General features: G+C 36.8%; 1 protein-coding gene across 1 annotated transcript in view; it reads right to left on the bottom strand.

The window, feature by feature from the left end:
- LOC120778081 (neuropeptides capa receptor-like) overlaps positions 1 to 26633 on the bottom strand; it is a 65972-nt gene that overhangs the window by 27945 nt on the left and 11394 nt on the right. The window contains exons 2-6 of the mRNA XM_040109778.1: positions 18098 to 18248; positions 8372 to 8462; positions 7966 to 8165; positions 7577 to 7747; positions 7183 to 7254 (exon numbers count right to left, since the gene is read on the bottom strand). Coding sequence (XP_039965712.1) covers positions 7183 to 7254; positions 7577 to 7747; positions 7966 to 8165; positions 8372 to 8462; positions 18098 to 18248 — 685 coding nt within the window. The remainder of the gene's footprint in view (positions 1 to 7182; positions 7255 to 7576; positions 7748 to 7965; positions 8166 to 8371; positions 8463 to 18097; positions 18249 to 26633) is intronic.

Consider the following 26633-nt stretch of genomic DNA (forward strand, 5'->3'; position numbering starts at 1 on the left):
GTTACAGAAATTATCACTTAATTAAGCTAACATCGATACAATTTCCAGCAAAATACAGCTATGGTATTGCTGAAAGACGAATGTTGCCAATAATAATGAGTTAGGCGTCGACCGTTCATAAGAAGCAAGGTTGCATAGTTGAATATGCAGTAATTTATCTGGTCTCTCGATTGTTTGCTGCTGGGCAAGTGTATGTAACACTTCTTCGTTGTAGATCTTTGGGTGGTATTCGAATTGAAGAACTTGACTGCTCAAAGTTGACATATAAAATCCCATGTAACAGGGAAGCCTTGGAAAAAATTATTCGATTAGGAAGAAAGCATTCAAAAAAAGTCGTCAATAGAACTTGGTCGCAAATAATAAAACAATTAGTCAATGAAAGGTTCAGAGTAACTTCTGCCAAATTATATTGTAGATTTACTTTCACAATACAACATGTCATAGTTAATATTTTAACTTGATTGGGAGTTTCTCACTTTAAACTAACAAGTGGAAATTAAATATAGTTTTAAAAATGAAAAACCACACTTTTAAAGCGCATCAAATTGAAAAGTGAAAAATAATTCTTAGTATAAACTAACAATAATAATGAACCAAAAATTCGTGTATTATTGTGAGAAAAGCGTGGGGTGCTTTGTAACATATTTTTCAAATACCGACTAAGCTTCTTCATTATCATACGAAATTGAATTCGTACCATTTTTATTTTTAGTTATTTTAATACTGAATGCATTAATTTAGTCTTCCAAGGGGGTTGTGATGTTTATTTTTATTTGGTACTTCAGCGTTTTCATTTATTCTCACAGAATTCGTTTGAAGATTATGTCTTCCAGAGAAGGATTTTCGATTTTGTCTGTCTCCGTGTTATATTCCGGCGATTTACACAAACAAATGTGCGGCTTATGAGCCATGCTTGTAGATAAACAAAAAGCGCTTCCATGATACTTCGAAAAACATATTGTTGAGCTGGCTATTTATATGAGCAAATCCATATATTGAATGTGAAATAGACAGACGAAGTAAATTGATTTGAGATTAAAGAAATTGCTGCGAACATAAGCAGTTAAGCATATACTGGTATGTATATATATTTGTGTAAGGATACTTGTACACATGCATAATTCAATGGGTCTTTATATTGGGCATTCGAAGAGAAGTATTACAAAAGCATGTTTTCGTCGAATTGGAATGTGTTCGCAGAAGAGAGAGGAATTCGAAAGCAGCGCGATGGATGAGAATACAGGAATAACTTCGCGTGGATTTCAATGCCAGAGGCTTGCAAATAAGTTTCTTACAGTGCATAAATTAATAATAATTTGGATTAGATTTGATAGGATTATTTAGTTCTATTGCTGGTATTTGCGCAGGAATTTCAAAATTTGTGTTTTAGAATTCTTGGATTGCAGTTGGTAGGAAATCCACACATCGGAGACTTCTTTGCCCTAACACAAAAGTACGTTCAAAACTTTTGCATACTTAAGTCGGAAATGAAATGCCAGAAAAGCTCTAACATATGACAACATTTTAAAATTTTAACAAATTTCAACATTTGCATAATTTTATACAAATATTTGCACATAAGTACAAGCCTACTATAAAGTGCATACATATGTCCATAAGTATAGCATATATCCTTATAATACGTAGGTATACCTATGGTATATGCATGGTATATCTAAGCAAGTGTGCCTACTACACAAAGCTCTCCTCTGTCCATTAACCACAAACAGGACGGCGGTTGACAATAAAATGTTTCTGTAAGACCTTGAGACTGTTTAGTGATTGTCTGTAGTTTCAATTTGGGTCTTTTTGAACGAAAAAGAAGACAATATATAAATATGTAGTACTTATACGAGTATATACACAAGTAAGCACGCTAACATACATTCGCACGAATGAATATTTTTGCGGCATTTAAAGAAGCAAATAGAAAGTATACGCAAAGAAAAAGCATCTCGAGCAGACTTGTTAGCTATCAACGGTATCGCACATTCGCGGTGCACGGTTAAAGTCTAAAAGAAGAGAAGGTGTAAGTTCGGGATAAACGGAGTATAATAAACAATCAAATTTTCAATAGTGCCCAACTTAGATTAGGTTAGGATTTCAATTGGGCAGACATTTGTACTTTGTGTTGCACAAAAACTTTTTAAGTGAGATATCAGATCTTTTCTAAGTAAAGAAATTTACTAAGGCAGTTAATATCTGCGCCAACCAAGGGTAAGCCTCCTCAACATCGCATATGAAGTTCTATCGAGCTCGAGTGCACTGTGTAAAAGATTGAAGCCCACTGTCAACAAACTGATTGGACCTTATCAGTGTGGCTTTAGACCTGGAAAATCAAAAACTGACCAGATATTCACCATGCGCCAAATCTTGGAAAAGACCCGTGAAAAGAGAATCGATACGCACCACCTCTTTGTCGATTTCAAAGCTGCTTTCGACAACACGAAAAGGAGCTGCTTTTATGCTGCGATGTCTGAATTTGGTATCCCCGCAAAAATAATATGGCTGTGTAAACTGACAATGAGCAACATTAAAAGCTCCGTCAGAATCGGGAAGGACCTCTCCGAGCCGTACGATGTCATACAAGGTTTCAAATAAGGGAATCCCTTTCATTCGACTTCTTCAATCTGCTCTTGGAGAAAATAATTGGACCTGCAGAACTAAATAGGGAAGTACCATCTTCTATAAGAGTGTACAATTGCTGGCGTACGCCAATGACATCGATACCATTGGCCTCAGCAACCGTGCCGTTAGTTGCTTTCTCCAGAATGGATAAGGAAGCGAAGCAAATGGATCATGGCAGCTCACGATTTGGCTCCCACATCACTGTTGACAGTCATAAATTTGAGGTCGTAGATAATCGTTTATCTTGGAACCATTGTAAACACCACCAACAATGTCAGCCAACTATTTCGGATTGAGTAGGCAATTGAGTTCTCTCTCGATGAATAAAGACCAAAGTCCATAAGTCCCATTGTTACCGTCCTGTTAGATGGTGGTGAGGCATAGACGATGACAAAGACGAGATGCCAGATATGTATAATCGGGCAAAAAGTAGTTGACAAAATTAGTGTGAAGCCAAATTTAAAAAACAAAATTTCATATTGAATTCGAACATGTACCAGACTAGACTTGTGTTATGATACTAGAGTGATGGAAAAATGGCGCTCGTGTTCCAACCGTTAGAAGCATTCCACTTTTTTCTATTATAGTAAAGTTGACACTCTCTAGAAAGTTTAGGATTTCTTAATATTGCTCTGCAGAAATAAGTCCTTTAAGAAGTTTTAAACACTGTTGTTGTTCCAGTTCAAATTTCGACTTGTTCTTGACCGCTAAGCAATATCATATATGAAAGCTCATGCTCGCAACGTAAATGTATCTTGTTTTTTCCTACAACATAACTGGCGTAAAACGCCGGCACTTTGGTAAAAATAGTTCAAGGACATTTAACTTTAGTTAGAAAAACCTCCAACGAAATTAGAACACAGCTTTAATACATATGGTGTCTGATATCAAAATGTAAATAAAACTGTCTCATGCAGAAAACATTTTACGAGTTTACATACATACATACATATCTACTTGCCTACCGGTATGTGTATATTTATATGTGGAAGTGCTGTAGCAGACACACTTGTGGCACTGTGAGCTGTGCTGAAGTGCCACTCAGTCGACTTTTCCACTGCAAACATGTTCTACTGGTATTTAGGATTGCTTAGCGAAAGCCGAAACGCACTGGTGCCACATATGGAAGTATAAAAGCGTCATTGTAACGAAGACTGCACTAGGTTGAATGTATTATGTCCGTACTTGTTACAAAGGGTAAAACGTGAAAGTACAAGAATATTCTTTATATGAGGAGTGTTCAAAAATTTAGGGCTACGACCATTTAAACTTCTACTTTTCTGTTTTATTGATACAAACTGAGTCATAGAAATTAACACCTAAAATTTTGAAAGCTCACGAAAGTGAGTTTAGTCTAAGTGATACGAGCTGTTCTAAAAAGAAAACCGAGAAGATAACACTGATTAATTCCAATCTGTCTGTGTCACCACGTTAACAGCTGATAAAGAAATAAGGAACATAATGTTGGGCGCTGGTTGCTCATTACTAGGCGTATAAGCTTTTTGAGCAAAAGTAAGTTTATCGAAGTTTGGTCTCAGCTAGTATTAACTGATTTCTTTTTTTCCTTTAGGTGTTTTTTACGTAACTTGAAACCGTCCGGTGCACAACTCTGGGAAGGAATGTCTTGCCTTCAAACATTGGTTTGTAAAAAGGTCATTTCTGGCCACTCCCAAGTGAATGACAATCATAGAACTTTCCTCAGTTGCGTGAATTTCTACAAATGACTTCATCCCCAATCGACCTCCACTCCGTTGAAAAGACCAAGTGAAGAAGAATCTGGCTACACTCCGAATCTCCAATTAGCGCCAAACAGCGAAAAGGAAGAACGATTGGCATGCTGTTGTAATATCAGCTACAACCGCGTAAACGGTGTCTACGCCAATAAAGAAGAAGAAGAAGTTTTAACTGAATTGAAATGGAAATTATATATTATTGATAAAATAAATGCTCATCGCTGGAAAAACTCAATGCTACAGTATATCTTATCAAAAATAAGATAGAAATTATTATATCTGAGAAGTATTGCTTCGAAATGGCCTGCATATAAGTAAATAAACAGTTTTTGATAAATGAAAAAAAAAACCGCAAGGCCTTATGTGCTCCCCTAGTAAACGCTATGCATAGATTGTAATTATTATATGTTTGTTCGCTAATGGTTATTTATGATATCATTAAATATTCGAGTTACTTAATTTATAGCAGACTGTTCAGGACAAAGGAGCAAATTGATTAAGTCATCTCTGAGGAACTCTCTGTCTTTGCACCTGCTACTACACAAAAATATATATGTATATATTTTTCTTTTTCTTTTAAAAGTATCTGCAGTACATATGATAGCACTGTCAACGAGCTATTAGGTAGAGGAGCGGTTCTTATCGAATGGTGTGTGCGAGAATCAAAGAGACAAAAGACTCATAACGTGGAGAGCGGCAAGTACTAGACATTTAATATTGGATTTTGGATAACTATAGCGTTATAATTTATGCTTATGAGGGTATTCTTGTCGACAAACTTGAAAATAAACGCAAGATTTTTTCGATAGTTTAGAAATTCAGAAATATCTTCTTTAAAGGATTTCTCAAAATTTAAATTATTTTCGAAGTTATATCAATTCTAGTGTCTTGGCTGTGAACGAAACTTACTATAAAACTATAATATAAAACGCGTTTTTCTCGAAATTACTTTTTTGATGCTTTTAATACAATATATCTCATAATCTTTCAATCTCTCTCTATCACATGAAGCAACCAAAAATGAAAAATTAAAATTTGGAATATTTTTTAAAATTTGGGCCAAGTTAAAACCTTTATTTTTAAGTAGCCGTCCTTTTATCAAAAAAATTGTTTTTTTTTTCAGTTAAGCCGTAAAGTCGTACTAGTCAAGGGTCCATCAATGTCTTATTTTTCAGATGACCACAATGGTTTAAATAATCCTTGAAGTAGAGGGGTATATTGCAAGGACGCATACATTCAATCTTTTTTATACTCTTGCAATCAGTTGCTAAACATTATGATGGTTTTGTTCATCTAACAGTTGTACGTATTGACTAAACCTAAGCGAGATAGATATAAGATAGATATAAGGTTTTATATATATAAATGATCAGGATGACGAGGAAAGCTGAAATCCGGTAGACTGTCCGTCTGTCTGTCCGTCTGTGCAAGCTAGTAAAAATAGAGAGTACAAAAAAATTATGAGTTCTTAGAAGGGCGTGATTGGACCATTGCCTCGCCCACAAATCGACATTAACCGAAAAGCGCCATACCTATGCGCTGAATGAAGATATCATAAAAATTCTTACTGAGCGTGTGAAAATGAATGAAATCGGAAGGTAACCCCGCAAACTTCCCATCTAATGGCCCGAAAACTCAATAACTAAATGCGCCAGAAACTTAAAAAGCATCCGACGATGGGCGTGGTACCGATTTTAGGGGGTTAACTTGGACTTCCATGATATGAGACTCTGTGTTACATATAGGTACTATGGAAAAATATATACAAAGTTTCACGTTTCTATATTTCTAAACTGAATTTCTTCCCTGAAAAAAAGTATCTACAAACTATATATAGTATATATATGTAATGAGAAAAAAGAAACCAAAAATTGTAAATAAAATCCACGGGTAAATTATATGACAAAAAACGTATTTTGCTAAGTTGGTAAGACTGTCCTTAATTAATATAACTAATATGAGCGCGATCTGTCAACAAGTTTGCTTGCAGCACCTGCTTAAGTCGGTACACCTCAGTAGTGCATTGTGATTTTTACAATCTATAAAGATCGTTGAAGACATGCCTCGTTCTGAACAACCTTCGACCTTTTCAGCTGATGAAGAGCTTGACAGCTTTCGCGAACCCATTAAAATGATTTTGGTGGATATTTTGGGTATAAAACACGTTCTTGCTCGACTCGTCCCAATAAATCTGATTTTTTTCACAAATAGTACTGTTAAAAGGTCTTTTTGAACATGCTTGAACGTGCGATGGGAAATGGGTTAATGAGTTTCGCATACAAACAAGTCAACAATCATCGGAGTGGAAGGAAAAACTGAGACGAAACCAAAAAAACCAAGCCAAAGCCGCTTAAAAATTAAGGTTGTTCTTTTCAATACTCGTGGTTTGGTGCATCATGAATTTTTTTCGGAGGAACAGATATTGAGGCGTTTATCCCATAAGTTTTTCACAAAAAATTATTTCTTATAATTATTCTTTTCACAATTAACTGAAAATTTAAAACAAGAAGCAGCTGTTACTTAAGCACTGTTTAAGTTTCCCATTTTCAGTACTTAAGCATAACTTAAGTATGGACTGTGAAATCGAGCATTAAAGAAATAAATCAATCTAACATTTTGTTTAATGATGATTGTTCTACATTACTATTTTTCTATTTTACATAGCAGGCAGCGAAGTTATATAATCGCTTTACTTCCGAACGCTTTTTACAGCGTCATGAGTCTTCGCCATTTCATCTTCATTTTGATTAAAGGTTTGTTTCCTTAATTGTTACCCTCTGGGTAAATTGTGAAAATGATGTAGCAAAGGAATTTGACTTACCCAACATGCGTATTACAGCTTTGCGTGACTGCTGATGTCGAGATTCCCGGTGCATGGAGCCCTGTTGAACGCCTAGAGAAAAGAAAGAAATGAAAACATGGGTGAGTTTATCGTTAAGGTGCTTCTAAAGTGGGAGATGATTTGATACTGTTCTCTTCACACAATTTAGTGCCCCTAAGCAAATCTAGTTTGCGCAATGATAGAGTTGTGCCACTCACTGGGTATAATAAGGTAATGTAAGGATAAGTTCTGGTGGCTACTTTGCTACCCACGATTACCCTAGTACAACATTTTGTTTACATGCTCGTCAACTAAGCTTTCCTTACACTGTAACGCGCATACAGACTTCAAGTCTATCAAATTAAAATACTGTAGCTTTTCAACTTTTACTCACCCAACTGCAGCGTCGTGCTGAAACGTATCTGTGCTCCCATCTTGCCATACAAGATGATTATCAGCAGCATCGGTATGACAAAGAAGAAGCAAAACGAGATCTCAAACAGTGGAAACTCTTCAGGGTAATGCGACATGCTGCAGAACGCGGACTCCGGTATTGTCGTGTCAGCTGCTCGAAGCGGAAAGAAGAAAGATTTAGTTATAATTATGTTGATTGAATTGAAATTCTTCATTTAACCAGAAAAGCGGCTTAATATAAAGTGGCACAAATATTTATGAATTGCTGTGACTGTCAGCGTTGTGTAAATTTTTAACAATTCATACTGTGAGTCTCAGTGTTGTGTAAATTTTCAACATTTTTCACGAACAAATAAATTATATGCTTACTTAAGGGATAATTCAAGTATTGAATGTCCGTGAGCAGACCGAATGGTATGGCGCCCAACAAGCTGAGAATCCAAAGCGCGGCTATAATGCGAACTGCGCGCTTAAAGCCGCTCATCGCGGTCAAATGCAGCGGGTGGCAAATGGCGAGGAAGCGCTCCATGGAGAAGGCGACGATTGTGAGTACGGAGACGTACGTCGAGCTGTCGATTGAAATGGAAAATTACAATAATAATAGTAATGATGGTGAGTTTATTATACAAAGGCAATGAAACGAATGGAATGGTAATATTTTTAATATCTTTAGCAATAATTGATATGCGGAATAGAATGCCGCAGGCCGACATTTAACACTCATTGGCAATAATGTTTCACTGATAATACCAAAGGCGCAAAGACAGCTACTTACGCTTCTGAGATGAACGCGCGTATCTTGCAGAAGGGTAGTCCAAATAGGTAGGGATATTGGTGCCAGTAGAGGAATATTTCCGCGGGCAAGCCTGGAAGCAAACACAAATTTAAAGTTTTCTGTAACAGTTTCTGTTATGAAACTTATAATATTTAGAAATTATTAAAGCTCGATAAATGTATAAATCCAACCAAAGTGCTCCCAAGTGAGCTTTTGTGGACTTTAAATTTAAATAATACCTAATATTTTCTAACTTTAGCTGTTTTGACTCTCGCACAAGTATGTATCTGCACGTAACATTCGTTCATTTTGGAAAGTTTTCACATAAATTATGTTCAGTTTGGGGTTGCCAATAAAATTCAATAAACTAAATCAATAAAAAATTTTCTTCTTCGCCGGCCCAAGGAAGGTCAGTGCTGTAAGCTCGTAAATCACGCGCTAAGAAATTGACAAACAGCGCTTAAAATTTATGCGGAAAATACTTTCAGGAAAAATAATAAGTCCCAGGCGGCTCCAGACAACTAAGCGTAGTGCTAGAGATTCAAGGTATAAATTCTGTCCAATAAATGTCACGTAAAAAATTTTTGTAGTTCTGAAATGTAAATTTCGTGGTTTTTGAATATTTTTATTGCAATATTTTGTTTGAATTTAAGGTTAAAAGAGTAGCGCAAAGATATTCGACATGTCGAAGTTCCTAGAAGAAATACCATACCATTCATTTTTTATTCGCAGCTCAGATTAGTCAAGTAGAAGTACTTTTTCCAAAGCGTGTTTTTGACAGATCACGCGTGAGTCGTGTCAAGCTGTCATGTTATTTTTCATCAGTATTATTTGGCATTTCATCAATGAAAGACTTATGCCTGAACAACCTTTACAAATTGTTCAACTTTATAACGTTCTGCAAAGAATGGGTTTCACGTCCTTCGCTCAACTTATGGTCCACATAATCGACCTACTGAGCGTACTATTCGCGACACCACCACCCATCTTGCGACCCAGCATTAATTTTACAACCCAAAAGATCACGTCCTGTACGAAATAAAAAAATGTAGCAGCCGTATGTTGCATTTTGCGACGAGATCTTAAATTGAAAGCGTACAAAATACAGCTTCGCTCTACGGGCTCCTGAAAAGTTACAAGAAGATCCGACGTGTCCGAGCCAAATTTTGTTCAGCGATGAGGCCAATTTGTGTTCAATGGGTATGTAAATAAGAACAATTGCCCCAACCGGAAGATACTCAAGAGCTTCCATTTCTTTCAGAAAAAACAATACTTAGGTTGGTGTGGTTTATGGATCGGTGAAGTCATCAGTCCGTATTTCTTCAAAAAAGAAGCTGGTGAGAACATAAGACTCAATGGCGCCCGTTATCGCACCATGATAACCGACTATTTAATGTGAGAAATTGAACCTCGTGCTTTCGGCGACATTTGGATTTAACAAGCCGACTATTACTGTGGTGAGCAGATAATTTCACGTTTTGGTTTGGTCAATTGGCCACCAAGATCGTGTGATATCACACCGTTAGACCTTTTCCTTTGGGTATATGTAATGTCTAAAGTCTATGTGGACAATTCCGCTTCGATTCAATTCAAAGGGCTAATTCGGATCGTACCCGAGAGCATAATAGTCCGAAATGCAGCCGCTTGTGGTCTGTCATTTCTGCCTCCTCTTTTTAACTAGCCAACCAATGAAACTCTAGTTGTCGAGTTTATTGCGTTAATTTAGAAGCAGTTGTAAAACAAATTTTACTTTTGACTTTGCCATATTGCCAACAAATTATGAGCTCAAAGTTTCTGTAATCTGTGCTCGACTCTTAGAGCTATTGAATTTACCCATATTACTTGGTCATTGAAAAACACGAGGCTTAATGATCTTAATAAAATTTCTAAATATATTGTACTCAATAAGCAGCCTATAAATTTTGTCTAGATATCTGTCAAATAAAAAAGCTTTCCATAGATCCATCTGTTTCTATGACAGCTATAGTGGTCCGATATTGGCAGTTCTAACAAAGGTGCAGCATCTCTTGATGCGAGGTGTGCAAATTTTCAGTTTGATAGCTCACAAATTACAAACTTTGTGGGAAACTTAGCATACCCTCTTCATTGCATAACTATTCACAGTAGCTGCCAGCTTGCCGTTTTATTTAAGGTGCCACAACCTTAAAGTTTAATTCTGTTAACATATTTTCACATTCGAATTTAAGTAAACCTCTTTCTGTGCAAAAGTTTTGAAAGAGAGCAAAATCGCTCAAAGTAAAGTAAAGACAGCCTCTCAAACCCTGGCGCATGCCGAATATACAGTTGGAGGTGCATGAAACTGAAAGCCGCGCCGGTTTGCAAAACTTGCGGTAAAAGTCTACGTACTTGTACTCATTTCTGTGTATGTAGATGTGACTATATTCTACTTTTACGAGTATTATACATAGGTTATGTGAGTGTACTTTACAGGAGCAAGTTCCAGCTTTTATAGTCTACTTTGAACATTTTTATTCTTCACCTTGTGGCATTATTTGCAAGCAGTTGCTTTGATGACTACTCTTTCAGTTACTTTTAATGGTGCGCATGGGTATATAGTATATATATATTATATATACGAGTATATATATGTATATATACTATATACCCTTCCCACAAGTATGAACAGCTAGTTCGACTAATCAGCTGATTGCAAAGGTCAACAAAGAATTTTAATTTGCTTTTAATGCACAGAAATTCGATATTTTAGGTCATTAGACGAAAAACGTACATGATATAAGAAGTTTGCTTTCTTCCAATATTTGGAATATGAGATCACATTACCGCTGGTTTTATAAAAAAATAATAATTTTGAAGTTGCGATAGGCCCCTTTTGAAACAATTTCAAAATTAATATGTTTAAACATACAATTGTATTACATCACTGACCAGTTTTTGTGCGACCAGTTTCTTCTCTTACTGCTTTGATGTTTATCAAAGAATAATTTTAGACGTCGTGGCTTTCAAGCGAGATTACGCCAGCCACTTTACAACAACACCGTATTCATATGTACCTTTTTAAGGTAATCACTTTCTTATGGTACATGTCATGTTTACCCATATGTCCTATATGTGAGCACTGAAGTTCATTCGTGTGCAGTGTGAATATTATTTGCGAAAGTTTTAAAACTCGAAAACGTTTTATTTTTTGGATCAGCTCTAGTATGATTTTCTTCGATGCACTCATGTTTGTGCCATTGATGTCAGTGCCATCTGCTCATCGTCTTAAAAATATTGTGTTTTTTATTTGATTTCTGCGTATTCCTTTTGTTGAAACTTCCAAGAATGGGAAAACTTTTTTACTATACGAGCATATAAATGAGTTATTTTTGAAAAACTTAGAAAGCCTAAGCAATTTGGGCAATTGGCTGGTAACTGGCCCTATTTACCACACTTTCTATTATACTTTGCCTTTATCTCGCACTCCTTATGGTATTAATTTAATATTCTTTATTTGGTGTGTTGAGTTATGCAGCCGTAGCATTAATTTCGATTCGCATTATGTAAAAAGTCAAAAGGGCTGGTGAGAATCAAAATCACCGCTTTCTGGCAGCCACTACATCTGTTGCCGTACTGTTTCTGAGGTCATTATCTGACACAATGCGATGTGAGATTATGGTTATTAGCTATCTCAGTCGCTTTCCTAACCGTACCGACTTCTGCCTAGAAGATACTGTAGTATTCCGGTAGCTTGAAGGATTTGCTGAGATCTAGCACCGCGCAATAGATACCGGTGCCCGCTTCCTTAGCGATTTTAGACCCGCGTAGATGTTGTAAGTACCGTTTGTAAGTCGCGAGCCGCGGTATTCGCTCCAACGGTTTCGAGCATGAGGTTTTGCTGGAAGCGGTTCACCACACCAAAGCACCGAAAAAACAAGATTGGTATGACTTGGCTTGGGTGTTCTTTCTTCAAAATTTCTTTAAAATTGTTTTTGCTACAAATGACCACTGTAGAGGCGAGAGTACATCGCCCTGAGGAGTTCGAGTTTGCGCCAATTTAAGCAATCTGGATATATTCCACTCGGCATTAATCTTGCTGCAGCTCAGTAGAGCTTTTGTCCATGTTATGAAGGCGGGTTTCTTCCCGACTATTAACGCGTGCGTCTTTGGGACATTATGAAATGCTCTGTTTATGTTAATAAAAGCGCCCTAGAGCTCTCTCCACATTGGAGGTTAGTAAGTGAGGTGTAATCTCTATGAATATACCTATCGTAAGGCGTACTGTGCTATCGATATGCCAGCCAATGGAATCCTATTCCCAACATAGGCATCTAACTTAACTGTGGCAAATATTAGTAAATCGGCGAAATATTATTATTAAAAGCGATACAAAAATTTTTCTTAATTTACTATTACACCCAAGAAATAGAAAAGAAAATGCCTGAAACCATCTAATCCCTTTTTCCATACTCTTTCATTACTACATTTTACGTCCTCAAACTATTCCATTTTCACTCTGCGTGTAAGAAAATAGCCTCACACTTCTGCATTCACGACAATTTCTTGCTCCTGCATTCGAAAAAAAAATCTGTTTAATTTCTTGGAAAAACAGTTAAAGCGTAATGGCTTCTTACGGAGGTAATAAGTACAAAAGCGTGCAAGAGCTAGTGCCTTATTGAAATTTATTACCTGGGCAAAGTGTCAGTCATCTTGAACTACCTTCTCGGAATCAGGCAATCACTGTGCTAATTTACATTTCACAAGTTTAAGCCCCGTATCGGCACCTCTGTGAGGTTGTTAATTATAATTTATCTAAAGGGTTGTAAGGGAACACTTAAATTATATGGCAAGAGTTACGACCGAAGTATAGCGACTTCCATGTGTGGATTTGAACTTTGAAAACAGTAGCTTACAGCCATTTTGCGATTGTGAGGGTTGAGGTTGCTTCTTACCATAAGAAATAAAAAATTTCCTCAAAAATAATTAAACTTCAACCGTTAATATCCTTTTAAACGGTTGGGTTTACGAAAAAATCGTACAGACCTTTTTTGTAGAGCATTCAATTTCCTACAAAATCTAAGGAACAAGATATTTTTTCAAGTAGTTGGAAGCGAGATATACTATAAATTTTTCTATCTGATAATAAGAAAAAATAGAAAACTGTATGTAGGAGGATTTTCCCGTTACAATTAAGAACTCATGCTTGGAGAGGCTTTCTTAGAGGTGTCTAGGAACCTATTTTTCCGAGTACCAAACGAAAAAAAAAAAAATTTTTTTTGAATCACCCTAATGTATATCGTATACTCATATCATGTATATAAATGGCCAGCTTGACGAACAGAGTCGATTCAGCTATGTCGGCCACTCAGTCTGTCTGTATATACGTGAACTGGTCCCTCAGTATTTGAGATATCGATCTCAAATTTTGCACACATCTTTTTCTCCTCATGAAGGTGCTTACTTGTCGGAACCGCCGATACCTGATCCCTATAGCATATAAGTAGCTGTCATACAAACTGAATGTTTGAAATGAAATTCTTGTGAGCAAGTTTTTTTTTAAGTGATTAAGTTATACAGGGTTTACCAAAGATTAAATAATTTGATAATAAAAAACACTAAATGTAAAGAAACACGTTTTTGAATATAACATCATTCATATCATCTCCACGTCATATGACTTATCATTTGATTAACTCGATTTTCGAGTACTTTTCCACTAAATCAAGTCGTATGCCATGAATAGCACGTTAAATATTAACTTCGAAAGCTTGAAGAGAGTCTGGTTATTGCTTAAGGCCAATGACTTCAAATAACCCCACAAGAACTAGTTTAATGATGTAATATCGCAACTTCTTGGAGTCCATTAAATTATACAATTTCGTGAGCTAAGGAAATCGCCAAATATTTTTCGCATTATGTTGTTGCACGTGGTTTTGTACAACGTAGGCCCATTTTGTTCGAACCAGATGTTGTCAAAATCTACTTCTTCCAATTGCGAGTATACAAAGTTGGTTATCATCGATCTATACCGCTCTCCATTAATAATAACGCTGTCGCCAGCTGCATTTCGAAAGAAATACGGAGCGATGATTCCACCAAACCAAAAACAACACCAAACAGTCAATTTCGGTGAACGTAATGGTTCTTCATGATTAAATTGTGAACTTATTTCGCACCAGAATCGACAGTTTTGTTTATTTACCGTACTATTTTAAAAAGGCGACTCTCTATATTGCGACGTCTTCAATCTCGGTGAAAATAATTCGAACTGCAGATCTGTGCATCATTGATATCATTGGCCTCAACAACCCCGCCGTTAGTTCCGCTTTTTCCATACTGGATAAAAAACCGAGACAAATGGGTCTGGAATTAAATGAGTGCAACAGGACTTGGCTCTAACGTCACTGTTGACAGACATAACTTCGAAGTTGTAGACAACGTCATCTATTTTCGAACCAGCATTAACACCAAAAACAACATCAGTCTCAAAATCCATCGCAGAATAATTCTTGGCAACAGGTGCTATTACGGACTAAGTAGGCAATTGAGAAATAAAACTCTCTCTTGACGAACAAAGCCCGAACTCTACAAGTCACTCATCATCCCTGTCCTGCTATATGGTGCAGAGGCATGGACGTTGACCAGATCCGAGTCAGTCTTAGGAGTTTTCGAGAGAAAGGTACTGTGAAAGATTTGTGGGCATTTGTGCATTGGCAATTGCGAATATCGATTCGATGTAAGGATGAGCTTTATGAGATATACGACGGCATTAACATAGTTTAGCGAATTAAGAGACAGCGGCTGCGCTGACTAGGTCTTGCCGTGCGTATGGACGAAAACACTCTAGCTCTGAAACTATCCTATCTATACCTCCGGGGAAAGCAAAGGAAGACCTTGACTCCATTGAAAGACCAGGTGACGAAGGACCTGGCTACACGTGGAGTCTCTAATATAACCGCGTAAGAGGTGTGTATGCCAACAAAGAAGAAAAAGAAGAATGTCTAAACGTTGCTCTTGTGTATATCTTTCCATTACAGATCATGCCATATTGAAAATGGCCGAAAGGACACTCAGTAATCATCTCATCCCTGAAGGAAAACCCAATATAATCAGTACAACCGTAGTAAAAGTTTTTTCTTATTTTCATCCCGCCGGTGTAATTGTATGTACAGCAATTCCTCTCAACACATGTCCCAGTAATTGTAAGTACTTAGACAATCGCGGGTTTGTCGGAAAATTGTGGTGAGTCTACATAATTATTTGGCTCTTAGACGAAATTAATGGGATCTGTGTGTGTGAGCCGAATATGTGAAGTGTCGTGTATATGAAGGTGTTTTGGGCGTGTTTTTGCTGTCTCCGAAGGGCCCAATTCGTGGCAACAACGCCTATTATTATGTTATGCTAATTTTATTATTTCGCCGCTGTGTTGTCGCATTGTCGTGCATTTGTTTATTTTGTCAGTTGACATAAATTACATAAATTGTCTAAATGTAAGCGTATCTAAAATTTAAATTCAAATAATCCTTATTGCAGACATTTTTAATCAGTCAGATTTGCATAGCTGTTGATGTTTTTGTGTTCAGCTATGCTTTATCTTGATTTAACTGGTCTCCATGTCTCTGGCTTCCCTCATTTAAAAAAGCTTCAACTAAATTCTGTATTGAAAGCATTATACGGGGTCTAGATGAAGTTAAAGATTTGTTTCTTATACTGGTATTGAGCTGCACTAAAATGGCGATTCAATAAGTTTCTAACCTCGGCCGGTTATTCGGCGCACGTTGAATTTTAATTGGGGGTGATGCGCGGTATTATAGAGGCAGTAAATAAATCAAAAAACCCCGCTGTCCTCTTCTTGTCAGAAATATTGTCCAAAAAATTTGGCCTATTTAAGCTGGAAACTGCTGATATTATCGCCACTATGGAGCTTTACTTTCAACTATCCAAGAAAACGTATTTTCCGACTGGCGAGCTAAATGCAGAATATTGTGTGAGAACAATATACAATTAAAAAAAATTGCATTTTCTTTTGAGCTATATGTTGGGTTTACTTATTTATTTCACACAAACTCAGGTATGTCTACACTCGTTTCATATTAACAAAAAGAAATCGTTATGAAACGCCACAAATAAGGAGCAGTCAAACTGAAAGTTTTGAGTTGTTTCCACCTCATATTCTTATATATAGCTTCCGCAGATGGCGTCTAGGTAGGATTCCCAGACTTACTGCGTGGACGCTAATAGGGCAAAGGGTCTGTTAAAAGCCCCACAACTAGGGAGACCTTACTGAGGGCAAATCAATTACTAGATGTTTTGCGATCAACCTTCAGCCAAATAGCTTTTCCCACAGCGCATGTACCAGTGGTTGCCCAGCGCTGGCCAAGTTTCCGCGACTCCAAGGTGTCTAGTAGTAGAGGATGCTGCAGCATTGACACGAACCTATTCTAACGATAGCGCTTCTGGTGTGCCTTTTCTTGCTAGCGTATCAGCTTTACAATTTCCGGATTTAACCTCTTCACCACCCTTCCTCCCCAAGCTTTGACCCAGCCGTAAAGAAACTCACTGCTCCTCTCCTTCAACGGCTTCTTCGCACCCACAACTCCCTCGCCAGTATAAGGGCAGAGAAGGAGCCTGATCCGGTATGTGGTCGATGTGTGTGAAGATTTTCGAGTGCTCAGACACATGTTATTTTAGGAACACAAAATCTCTGAGTTTTTTCATGATAGCGGTTCTTCTTTAATTAAATGTGCTGATAAAATCTCTAACCTTATCGTCACAAATTCGAAAGGTTGTATTGCTTTTTATTCGATTCAAACAAAAATAATAATCTTTTGGCTCGGTCCAAATCATTGATATAACAAAATGGTATTAGTCTGGGTTCTTGATTAGCTCAACTTATTAGCAGTCGCTCGCACCTTATACAACATTTGTGAAACTCAGCATTCATCTTGATTCCTCAGAAGAAATCTAAATCGTTACCACACTTCGTGGGATTTTTACAATATAACGATTGTCTAAATAAAGTAAGTTAGTTAGACAGATAGCAGACAGACGCATAAATTAAGTTATTACAAAAGAAACAAATGCGAGGTCAGAAATAAAAAGGAAGTTGTCATAAAGAAAGTGCATGTGATTGAAAGAAAATCGTTAGTTATTATTAATGACAATACTCCAACATAAACAAAAATCATCGCAAGGTTCGACAAACGCAGTATTATCAACAAAACCTCAATATTTCTATATTATGTTCAACTGTTTGAGTTTTAGCTGTCTATAATTATTATGAAAATAAAGAAAACAATTAATTTTCAGGCCTTCAACAGTTTAGCTTTAGTAACATGGCGGACTTAATGATTTATTGTACTCCTATATCCTTCTGTCTTTCTACATTAACTCTGCTGAACGCTCGTTTAGAAACTTGAATCACACTAATCACAAATTAATTTCCGCGATACCGCGTTTGAGTGAATTGATAATCAGCTATTTGGAGAAAGTCTATCTATAACCAAAGGCCGAACTATACCAAAGGTAATTAATAATAGGACGACGCGGCGTATGATTAACAATGCCTCATATCAACTATTGTAGTTTGGATTATATAGTATGTAATATAGGTAAATTAAACATTATTAATTATGGTTTAGTTATGTGTTTGAGGCCCTATGTTCCACCTAGGAACTACGGGAAATATATATATATACTATATATAGTTAAACCTAAAGGGTTTTTGTGTAAATTAAGTTGCAAATCACCTTTAGCATATCCACTTACCAAAGAGCAGGTAGATTAAATCCGAGACTGCCAGGCTGAATAAGTAGTAGTTCGTTGCCGTGTGCATTGTTGGATGGCGTATAATAACAACACACACCAGAATATTGCCCAGCATGCCGGTTATGAATATTCCACCGAAAATTATTGTAATCTGAAAGAAGTATAGAGAAAACAAAAGGGCGCAACAATTATTATCATGCTACTATATGACTATATATTTACTTATACATAAGGGCAATCGTAAGTCATTATTATTATTTCGGTGCTACAAAGAATTGAAAGAATTCACGGGCATGTGAGTAGACTGAAAATCACTGCAATATATATGAAGCGTTTGGAGAATATGTATATATTAGGGTGTCATTTATTTTCCAAGTTGTTTCCTTTTTTTGCAATGCTCCTGAAGATTTAGTTTTTTCAGTTGCAAAGTAAAAAATTCTGATTTTGCAATTTACAGTGTGCTTTAAAAAATTTACTTTTCCCATATGCATAACCTGAGAATTTCTGATATTTTGCATTATATAACTAAATCTGCATCCTTAAAAATGTGATATTTTAATTCAATACTTTCCGCACCATAAAAAAGTTTCGGATGATTTTTTCCTAAAAATATTCCTTTAAAAGTTATACGTAGTCAAAGTTGTACATCAAATGACCGGACATTCCTACAAGTGCTTTACCATATACTTATGTACATTCCGTGTTGCTCATACGACATGTTGTCCTATATTTCATGTACAACTTAAGACGCTTGTAGCTTTTAAAAAAAAATTTGTATATTGCAGTTTGTTTTGGATTTGAAGAACTTGTAATATAACGAACACCCTAATGTACACATACATTTGCATATATGTATGCATATACCGTACAAGTACATTTGCCTTAAAGTATCAAAAGCTAAGCATTACATAAGTACAATATAGCGATTTAGAGGATTCAATAGCAAAAATATGTTGTTTTCCCGCCTCCTCCCTACCATTAGTCTGTCATGGTAGACATAATAATGACTCCCAGTAGGTTTGAAAGATAAAGCACATAGAAAAGAAAGACCAGGAAGCAATTTCTAGCAAGCAAGAACATTTAAAACATGTAATAAGGCATTCAAAAGGATATATTATGGTTTTGTAAGTAGACAATTATTTCAATTCGCCCACTCATGCCTGCATGTAATAATACTCATTATCATCAAGGCAAGCAAAAAAAATTGGAATTAGTTATGAGAAAAAAGAAAAATAAAACACAGTGCAGGTAAACAGCCTTGCAAGCTTATGTAACATACATACACCAGTCACCCAGAAGTTCGAAAATCTTTATATAAGGTATAAAGGGGCTAAGGAAAGTATTGACTTTATTCAACCCATTTGTGTCACACAGACGTAATGCTATAATAAAAGGGTTCTGTGCGTATTTTAATTATATATCTTACATAATGACCGATATTTTCGGTATAAAGTCAACTATAGGTACTGGGTTTTTAATCGATTTCGTCAATTTTTAGTTATAAGACATGACATACTTCAAAATCACTTTTAGTACAAAGTTTTATCTCGTTATATTAATTGCTTTTTGATTAATATACTAGAAAGTAAAAAAATCAAGTGAAATTTAAAATTGTGTTATATGGGAAGTAGGCGTGGTCAAGATAATATTGTGTACTAAATATGAACGATATCGGTCTCGTAGTTCCTGAGATATGGGTTTTCACAAAAATGTGCACGATGCACCAATATTGACCTAGGCTCGTAGAAAGTATTTGTGACAGCATGTTGCAAAAGTATAAGAATATTAACTTTGGTTTCACTGAAGCTTTAATAACCTCTTTGAACAATCCATTCATTAACTTGATTTCGATCTTTCCCAGTGGCGGATTCAGGGGGGGGGGTCACCTAGCGTCAGTTGACACCACGAACGACAAAAAACATATGGACATGATGCGGCTTGCGCCTATCGAATGCCCCATAGTACAATTGGTACTATTGAGTACAAAAACACTCGACGCCTGGTGACGTTTCATTTAAATCCGTTTATCTCGCCAAAAACGCCTCAACTTGACTGTCCAATAGAATCAAGCTATGCCCAGCAGAGCGGAATCATCTATATAGTAACTACAAGTTGCCCAAGTTACCCATTTCATTTTCGTCAATTTCTGTGAAGTTATACCTTATTCTGGAAAATAAAGTGCCCAATTTTGAATATCTAAAATGGTAAGTATCGATGTTGTTTCGATTTTACTGTTCACTTTTGTGCGTGGTGAAATTTCACTGACATTCAAACGAGTGTTTACATAAAAATTGAGGTTAGGTTTGTTTACTCAACAATATTAGTAGCCAATTTTGCATATAGAACCCGTGTTTTAATTTGCCCTCGTCCTCGGAACCCGGCGATTCCGGACGATAACAGCTGGTCCGGAAACGCCTGGAAATCAGGCACGGAAATTTTCCCGGCTCTGTCGCGAAATGTTCCCGATTTTTATTCACATTTTGTAAAAAAAAAAAATATTTGGCCGAATATGCTGTTACGACTCTCGCACAAACTCAACAACAGTATTTCAAAGTCAGTGAAAGTACGATTAATCGAAAACGTTGCCAGTGCCATACGAGAAGTCGACAAATTCTTCAAAAACTCATTTCCAAAACGTGTGACTTTATTAGCAAAGATACTTGGTGAAAAAATTGTCCAGTTGTGTGAAACAAGATGGGTAGAGAGGCACAATGCTGTCCTTCAATTTGTTGCGAAGTTACCGTTGACCATCGAAGCTCTGTCAAAAATCAGTGAGTGGAAGAACAGAGAAACAGCAGGCAAAGCAACAATTCTCATATCGGCTTTGCTCTTCTGTCTCAGCGACATTCTATCGCTCACCCATTCGCTCAGCGTAGTTCTTCAAAAGGAAGCAATTGATTTGGCGAAGGCATCAAAAATAATTGGGACGTTGCTTGCCACGTTGGAAAAAAAGAGGGAAAAAGTTGTTAAAATATTCCGATTGATTTATTCAGAAGCCAAGAAAATGGCGGAAAAACTCGATGTTGACGAAGCGAAACTGAGAACATGTGGTCGACAAACGAAACGCGAAAATTACGACGTGTTAACTTGCAAAGATTACTACAGGGTCTCTGTCTACATACCTCTGCTGGATACCATCAAAGAAGATTTGGAAGCTCGTTTTTCAGAAGAAGTTTTGGATGGTTACCAATTGAGTGTGTTGCTCCCAGAAAAAGCAAGTCTTTTAAAAGAAAACGAAATCGATGATCTAATTGGATGCTTGTTAGAAAGATTCGGGAATCTTCTGGATGATCAAAAAAGCGTACAAAAGTTGAAATTCAAAGGTGAATTAAGCGACTGGCAATGTCACTGGCAGCAGAAACAAAAAATTTAAGGCAGCGAAATTCCAACTTCTGCACTGGAAACATTAAGAAAATGTGAAGTCGACATATTCCCAACAATCCACACCTATCTCCAAGTATTCTGTACACTTCCCGTAGCAAACGCGAGCTCTTAACGTTCTTTCTCTTATCTTCGCCGCATCAAAACATGGCTTGGGACGACCATGCTTCAAGAAAGACTAGTTGGATTAGCGTTGCTTCATATGCATCATGACATCGAAATCACCGCCGAAGAAGTCATCGAAAGATTATTATTAACCACTTTGTTTATCGAACCGTCTTTGAATCCGCCACTGGCTTTCCATTTGTAAATTAGCTACACGCAATAGTGGTTCGATATCGGTGGTCGCAACAGATGAGTAGCTTCTTTGGAACAAAAATCACTCTGTTATATTTCTGATCCATATCTCCAAAACTAAGGAACGGACAACTTTTATATACATATTTTAAAGAGCCTCTGTCTTTTCCTTCTATGTTGGCATTACCAACTTCGGGGAAAACTTACCCTGTGCAGAGTAAAAGAAATTTTATTGTCTTCTGAGATTATAAATAATAATAATTTCCAAATTGAGCTGGGACATCAATATCGGTCAATAACCTACTCTTAGATTTCCGAAATAGTTTGTATATTCCGCCAGATTTCTTTACAGCCTGTGTTATAATAACGCCTTTCACCTTTCGATCAATAATTTATAAGTACATTTTTCATCCATAAATTCCTTTAGCGAGTATGCCTTTAAATCGATTTCTTCAAAACATATTCACGTTTTTCTGTCCTTGGCTTTGATTGGTAACTTATACAATGCCTTGGCGCACACACAGAAAACGGCTTTCTGGAGCAGATTCGTACAACTCGAGAACAATCGAATATATTTCTACATTTCACGCCATTAAAGTGGTGTTTCCATGTATTTGCACTTCAACGTTTTGAGAACTGGCAAATGCTATGCACTTAGTGTACAACAACAAGCTTACTTATGCACAAATTATACTTGTAGATATAGTCTGTATGTATGTAAGCAGTTAAAAGTAAAAGCAAAGCATCACAAATATGTATGTTCGTGCATATGCCTGTCTATAAACAGCAGCCGTTGAGCACAATCAGAATTTCGAAATATTAAAATATTTCAACGCTACAAGGCCAAACGAAAATTGACATAAATCGCACCCCTTGTCGGTTAAGAGCTGAAACAAAATGCAAACAGTATTAACCTAGAAAACAAGCACATATTTATATACTTGTTCATCGTATGTTTTAGGGTTAAGTATAAGTTTTTGCTCTTTTTTGGTACCTTATATTGTATATAAGGATTTATAAGAATGCGCTTCAAATTGAAAATAAAGAGCTTGTTAAGGCTCGAACAAGGTATCGAATAGGGGATACGGAATATTTGACTCGAGTTAATGGGTATTGCAACATATTATTACCAGAAATAGATGTCCTTAAATTGTAATATGAAACTTTACAAATTGTCCTATATATAAGATATATAGCCAGGCGGCTGCTTGAAAATATGTATATTAGACCCTGATTGCCTTCCTTTTTGGCAGGGAGTTACAATGTTACTGGTGGGAGATAAAATAAAGGAGAAAGGCTAGGATTGCACTGCGACCTTAGGCCTACTATGCCCTATCCTGAATCACAAAGACTCACATAGCCCCAGCAAATTGATAAAGTCCAATATACTGATAGTGAGGCGATGTGATTCCTATTTGGAAACATGGATCCAAGGGCCTTTGACTGCGCCTACAGACTACTGTGCAGTCGATTACAGGTCTCCTGAATGTCGCAGAATCGGAAATTTGCGCAAGAAGCTAGAACCATTTTGTATAAGTGCTTCTTCAATTTGTAGTGACCGGTGTAGACTGCGATAAGTAGCCTGAATTTATCCATAGGGAGGTTGATTACGTATTTAAACCTGCTTCGGTTTGCTTTGGAATTGTTGTCAATAAATTTCTTTGCCTACCCCTTCTTTCAGGCAGAGCAGCTCCTTTATGGTATGAGGATCCACCGCGATGAAGAGTTCAGGTCCTATCATGCTAATGGATGCTGCGGAGCGAGTAAGCTCATCAGCCAGTTCATTCCGGCTATACCTTTGTGACCAAGCACTCTGATGAGGTGCACTCAATTACGTTCCGCTAGGCTATTCAGCCATTCTCTACATTCCTGTTACAATTTTATCTAATAGACAGAGATTGCTTTGAGTGCCGCTTGACTAACGCCAAGTATGGACGTATACGTTCATTGCGTTGGAGGTTTGTCTCTATGCACCGACTTATGGCAAAAGTTTCTGACTGAAAAATGCTCGGAAAATCCCCCATAGGTATGGATAGTTTAATGCGTGGAACTACGACTTCTGCATCAATTCCCTCTAACGTTTTCGAACCGTGGGTGTACCACTTGATTGTACTATCACTAAGCAGTAACACGAAAGTACAATCATTCTATTAAGCCTTGTTGCTAATGGTAACCTTGAAGTTCTTGGTGAAGTTTACCCTTTAGGTAATGCTGTGATTAAACAAGAAAACGTTTACTTCGGCTGCACCGAAGCTAATATACCCTTCACAGGTGCATTTCTTTTAGTAACTATGTGCTTAAGTAAATCTAAAGACGTAGCCGGCCAGTGCTTTTCATCCAAAGGAAAACATTTTATTAGTTCTTCTTAGCCAAGTATAACATTTAGGTTATTTCATAAAGAAAATGTATCTTTTAGACATTTATAGTTATTTAAAATTTAAAGCAAATTTATTATTAACATAAACTTAATGGAAAAAAATTATAATATTTATATATTATTACAAATATATCACATATATACAAATAGCGTACCAAAGTAAACAGGACTTTTTGAATCTAGCGCCCCCTGGTGGCGACAGAATTTTCTATCTTTATCCATTATCCAGTGAGAATTTCATGACATTTTATTGATTGGAAGTGAAGTTATTGCCTTTTAAGTGTCAGTATCTTTGTGTTATCGGTGCGAAAATGAGCTTCGAACAAAGAGCCAACATTAAATTATGTTTTAAAATTGAAAAAACTTTAACCGAAACGTTTCAATTGATTAAACAAGTTTATGGCGATGATTGCCTATCCCGTAGCAGAGTGCACGAGTGGTTTCAACGTTTCCAAAGTGGTCGTGAGGACATAAATGACGATCAACATGTGGGCTAATCAATATCCGTGATCACCGGAAATTCCATTGAAATTGTGCGTGAATTCATCAAAAATCTGCCGAAATCATCATTGAAATTCATGGAAATGGAATTGAAAATCAACAAAACAACGATTTATCGAACTTTGACCGAACATTCGGGCTTACGAAAGGTGTATGCAAGGTTTGTTCAGCACAAATTGATTGAGAACCAAAAATTGCTCAGAATCCAACATTCAAAGGACATCATTAAAGAGGTCAAAAAGAACAAAAATTTCCTTTACAATACAATGTGACTGGTGACGAAACGTGGTGTTTCCAATATGATCCCGAAACGAAACGCCAGAGGGCTGAATGGAAGGCACCGGACGAGTCAAAACCCAAAAAATCGCGCATGGAGAAGTCAAAAGTGAAGCCAATGCTGATTTGTTTCTGTGATTCCAAGGGTATTGTCCACAAAGAATTTGTTCCACTCGGCCAAAACGTTAATGCGGTATTCTACCTTGGAGTTTTGAAGCGTTTGGTACGCCGAATTCGACGTGTTTGGCCCGAATATCGCGAAGATGAAAGTTGGCGTTTCATCGATCCATGCTTGTGATTGAATACTCCCGGTATTCAAAAGATATGGCATATATGCATTTGCCCATGAAAGGACATCGTTACGCAGACGTAGGGGCCATTCCAAAGGCTTGCACCGGCATACTGGCGGCCATACGGGCCAACGAGCTAAAACACTCGTTCGACATGCTTTTGGACCGTGCAAAAAGCTGTATTGAAGCAGAAGGAAACTATTTTGAATAAAATAAATTGATTTTGCCGAAAAAACCATTTGGTCTGTTTTTTTTTAATGTCCTGTTTACTTTGGAATGCTCCTTGTATTTGCAGTTTGCTTTATAAAAACAGAGAGCAGAGGAGCTACATAATTTCTATGATCAACAGCTCATACTGAAATTCGTCAAGATATATCATCAAATGAGAAAGTTTCCCATGCAAGCATTTGATTTCGATCATAAAGTTTGTATGGAAGCTACATACATGCTATAGTAATCCGACCTGAACAATTTCTTCGTATATTACATTATTATGTTAGAAAATAACCTGTGCCAACTTTTGTGAAGATACATTGTCAAATATGAAAGTTTTCCATACAAGAACTTGATTCCGATCGTTCAGTTTGTATGGCAGCTATATGTTATAGTGGTCCGATAGTGGAAGTTCCGACAAATAAGCTGCTTCTTGAAGAGAAAATGACGTTTGCAAAATTTCAAAACCATGTCCTAAAAACTCAGGGACTAATCCGTGTATATACAGACAGACGGGCATGGCTAAATCGACTCAACTCAACATACTGTTAATTTAAATATATACTTTATGGGGACCCCGACGCTCCCTCTTGGGTGTTACAAACTTCGTGGCAAAGTTAAAATACTCTGTTCAGGGTATAAAAATAAGGTGAACTTTTTTTTTATAAAATATGAATTATTTTCAATTTCAACTCATTCAAAGTAATGTCCGATAAACGTACTTTTGAAAACACTTTATCCAGTTCTTGAAACAGACGGAATATTTTATTGCTGATATAGCCTTCCAGAAAATTTGTCAAAACGTCATCCCCTTTTAGGCCATTTATGTTTGCTGAAAAAGCAGAACTTGCACGTTGTCATATCGGGCGAATTCGGTAGTTGCGGAATGATATGAATTGAGCTTTGAAAGTCGCGAAGAACCAATACAATATGCCAGTGTGTATTATCGTGATAAAAAACCTCATGGAGAGTTGACGTGTTTGACCCAGGATACATTCTCAAAATGGTTTGGGCGGCGCCAATAGATGATCCAAAACTATCAAGGCCTTTAGTGGTCAATCGACGATTTTCATGCACCAAATTTTTAACGGGCGTCGTCGGTAGAGGAATGATGGTCGTCCAGAGCGCGGTTTATCTTTTAAGCGTTCTTGGTACGCTTTGAACGTGTTATACTACTTATAAATATTGTAAGTATACCGTC

The sequence above is a fragment of the Bactrocera tryoni genome, chromosome 5 (assembly GCF_016617805.1).
Source record: "Bactrocera tryoni isolate S06 chromosome 5, CSIRO_BtryS06_freeze2, whole genome shotgun sequence".
In the NCBI taxonomy this organism is placed as follows: Eukaryota; Metazoa; Arthropoda; class Insecta; order Diptera; family Tephritidae; genus Bactrocera; species Bactrocera tryoni.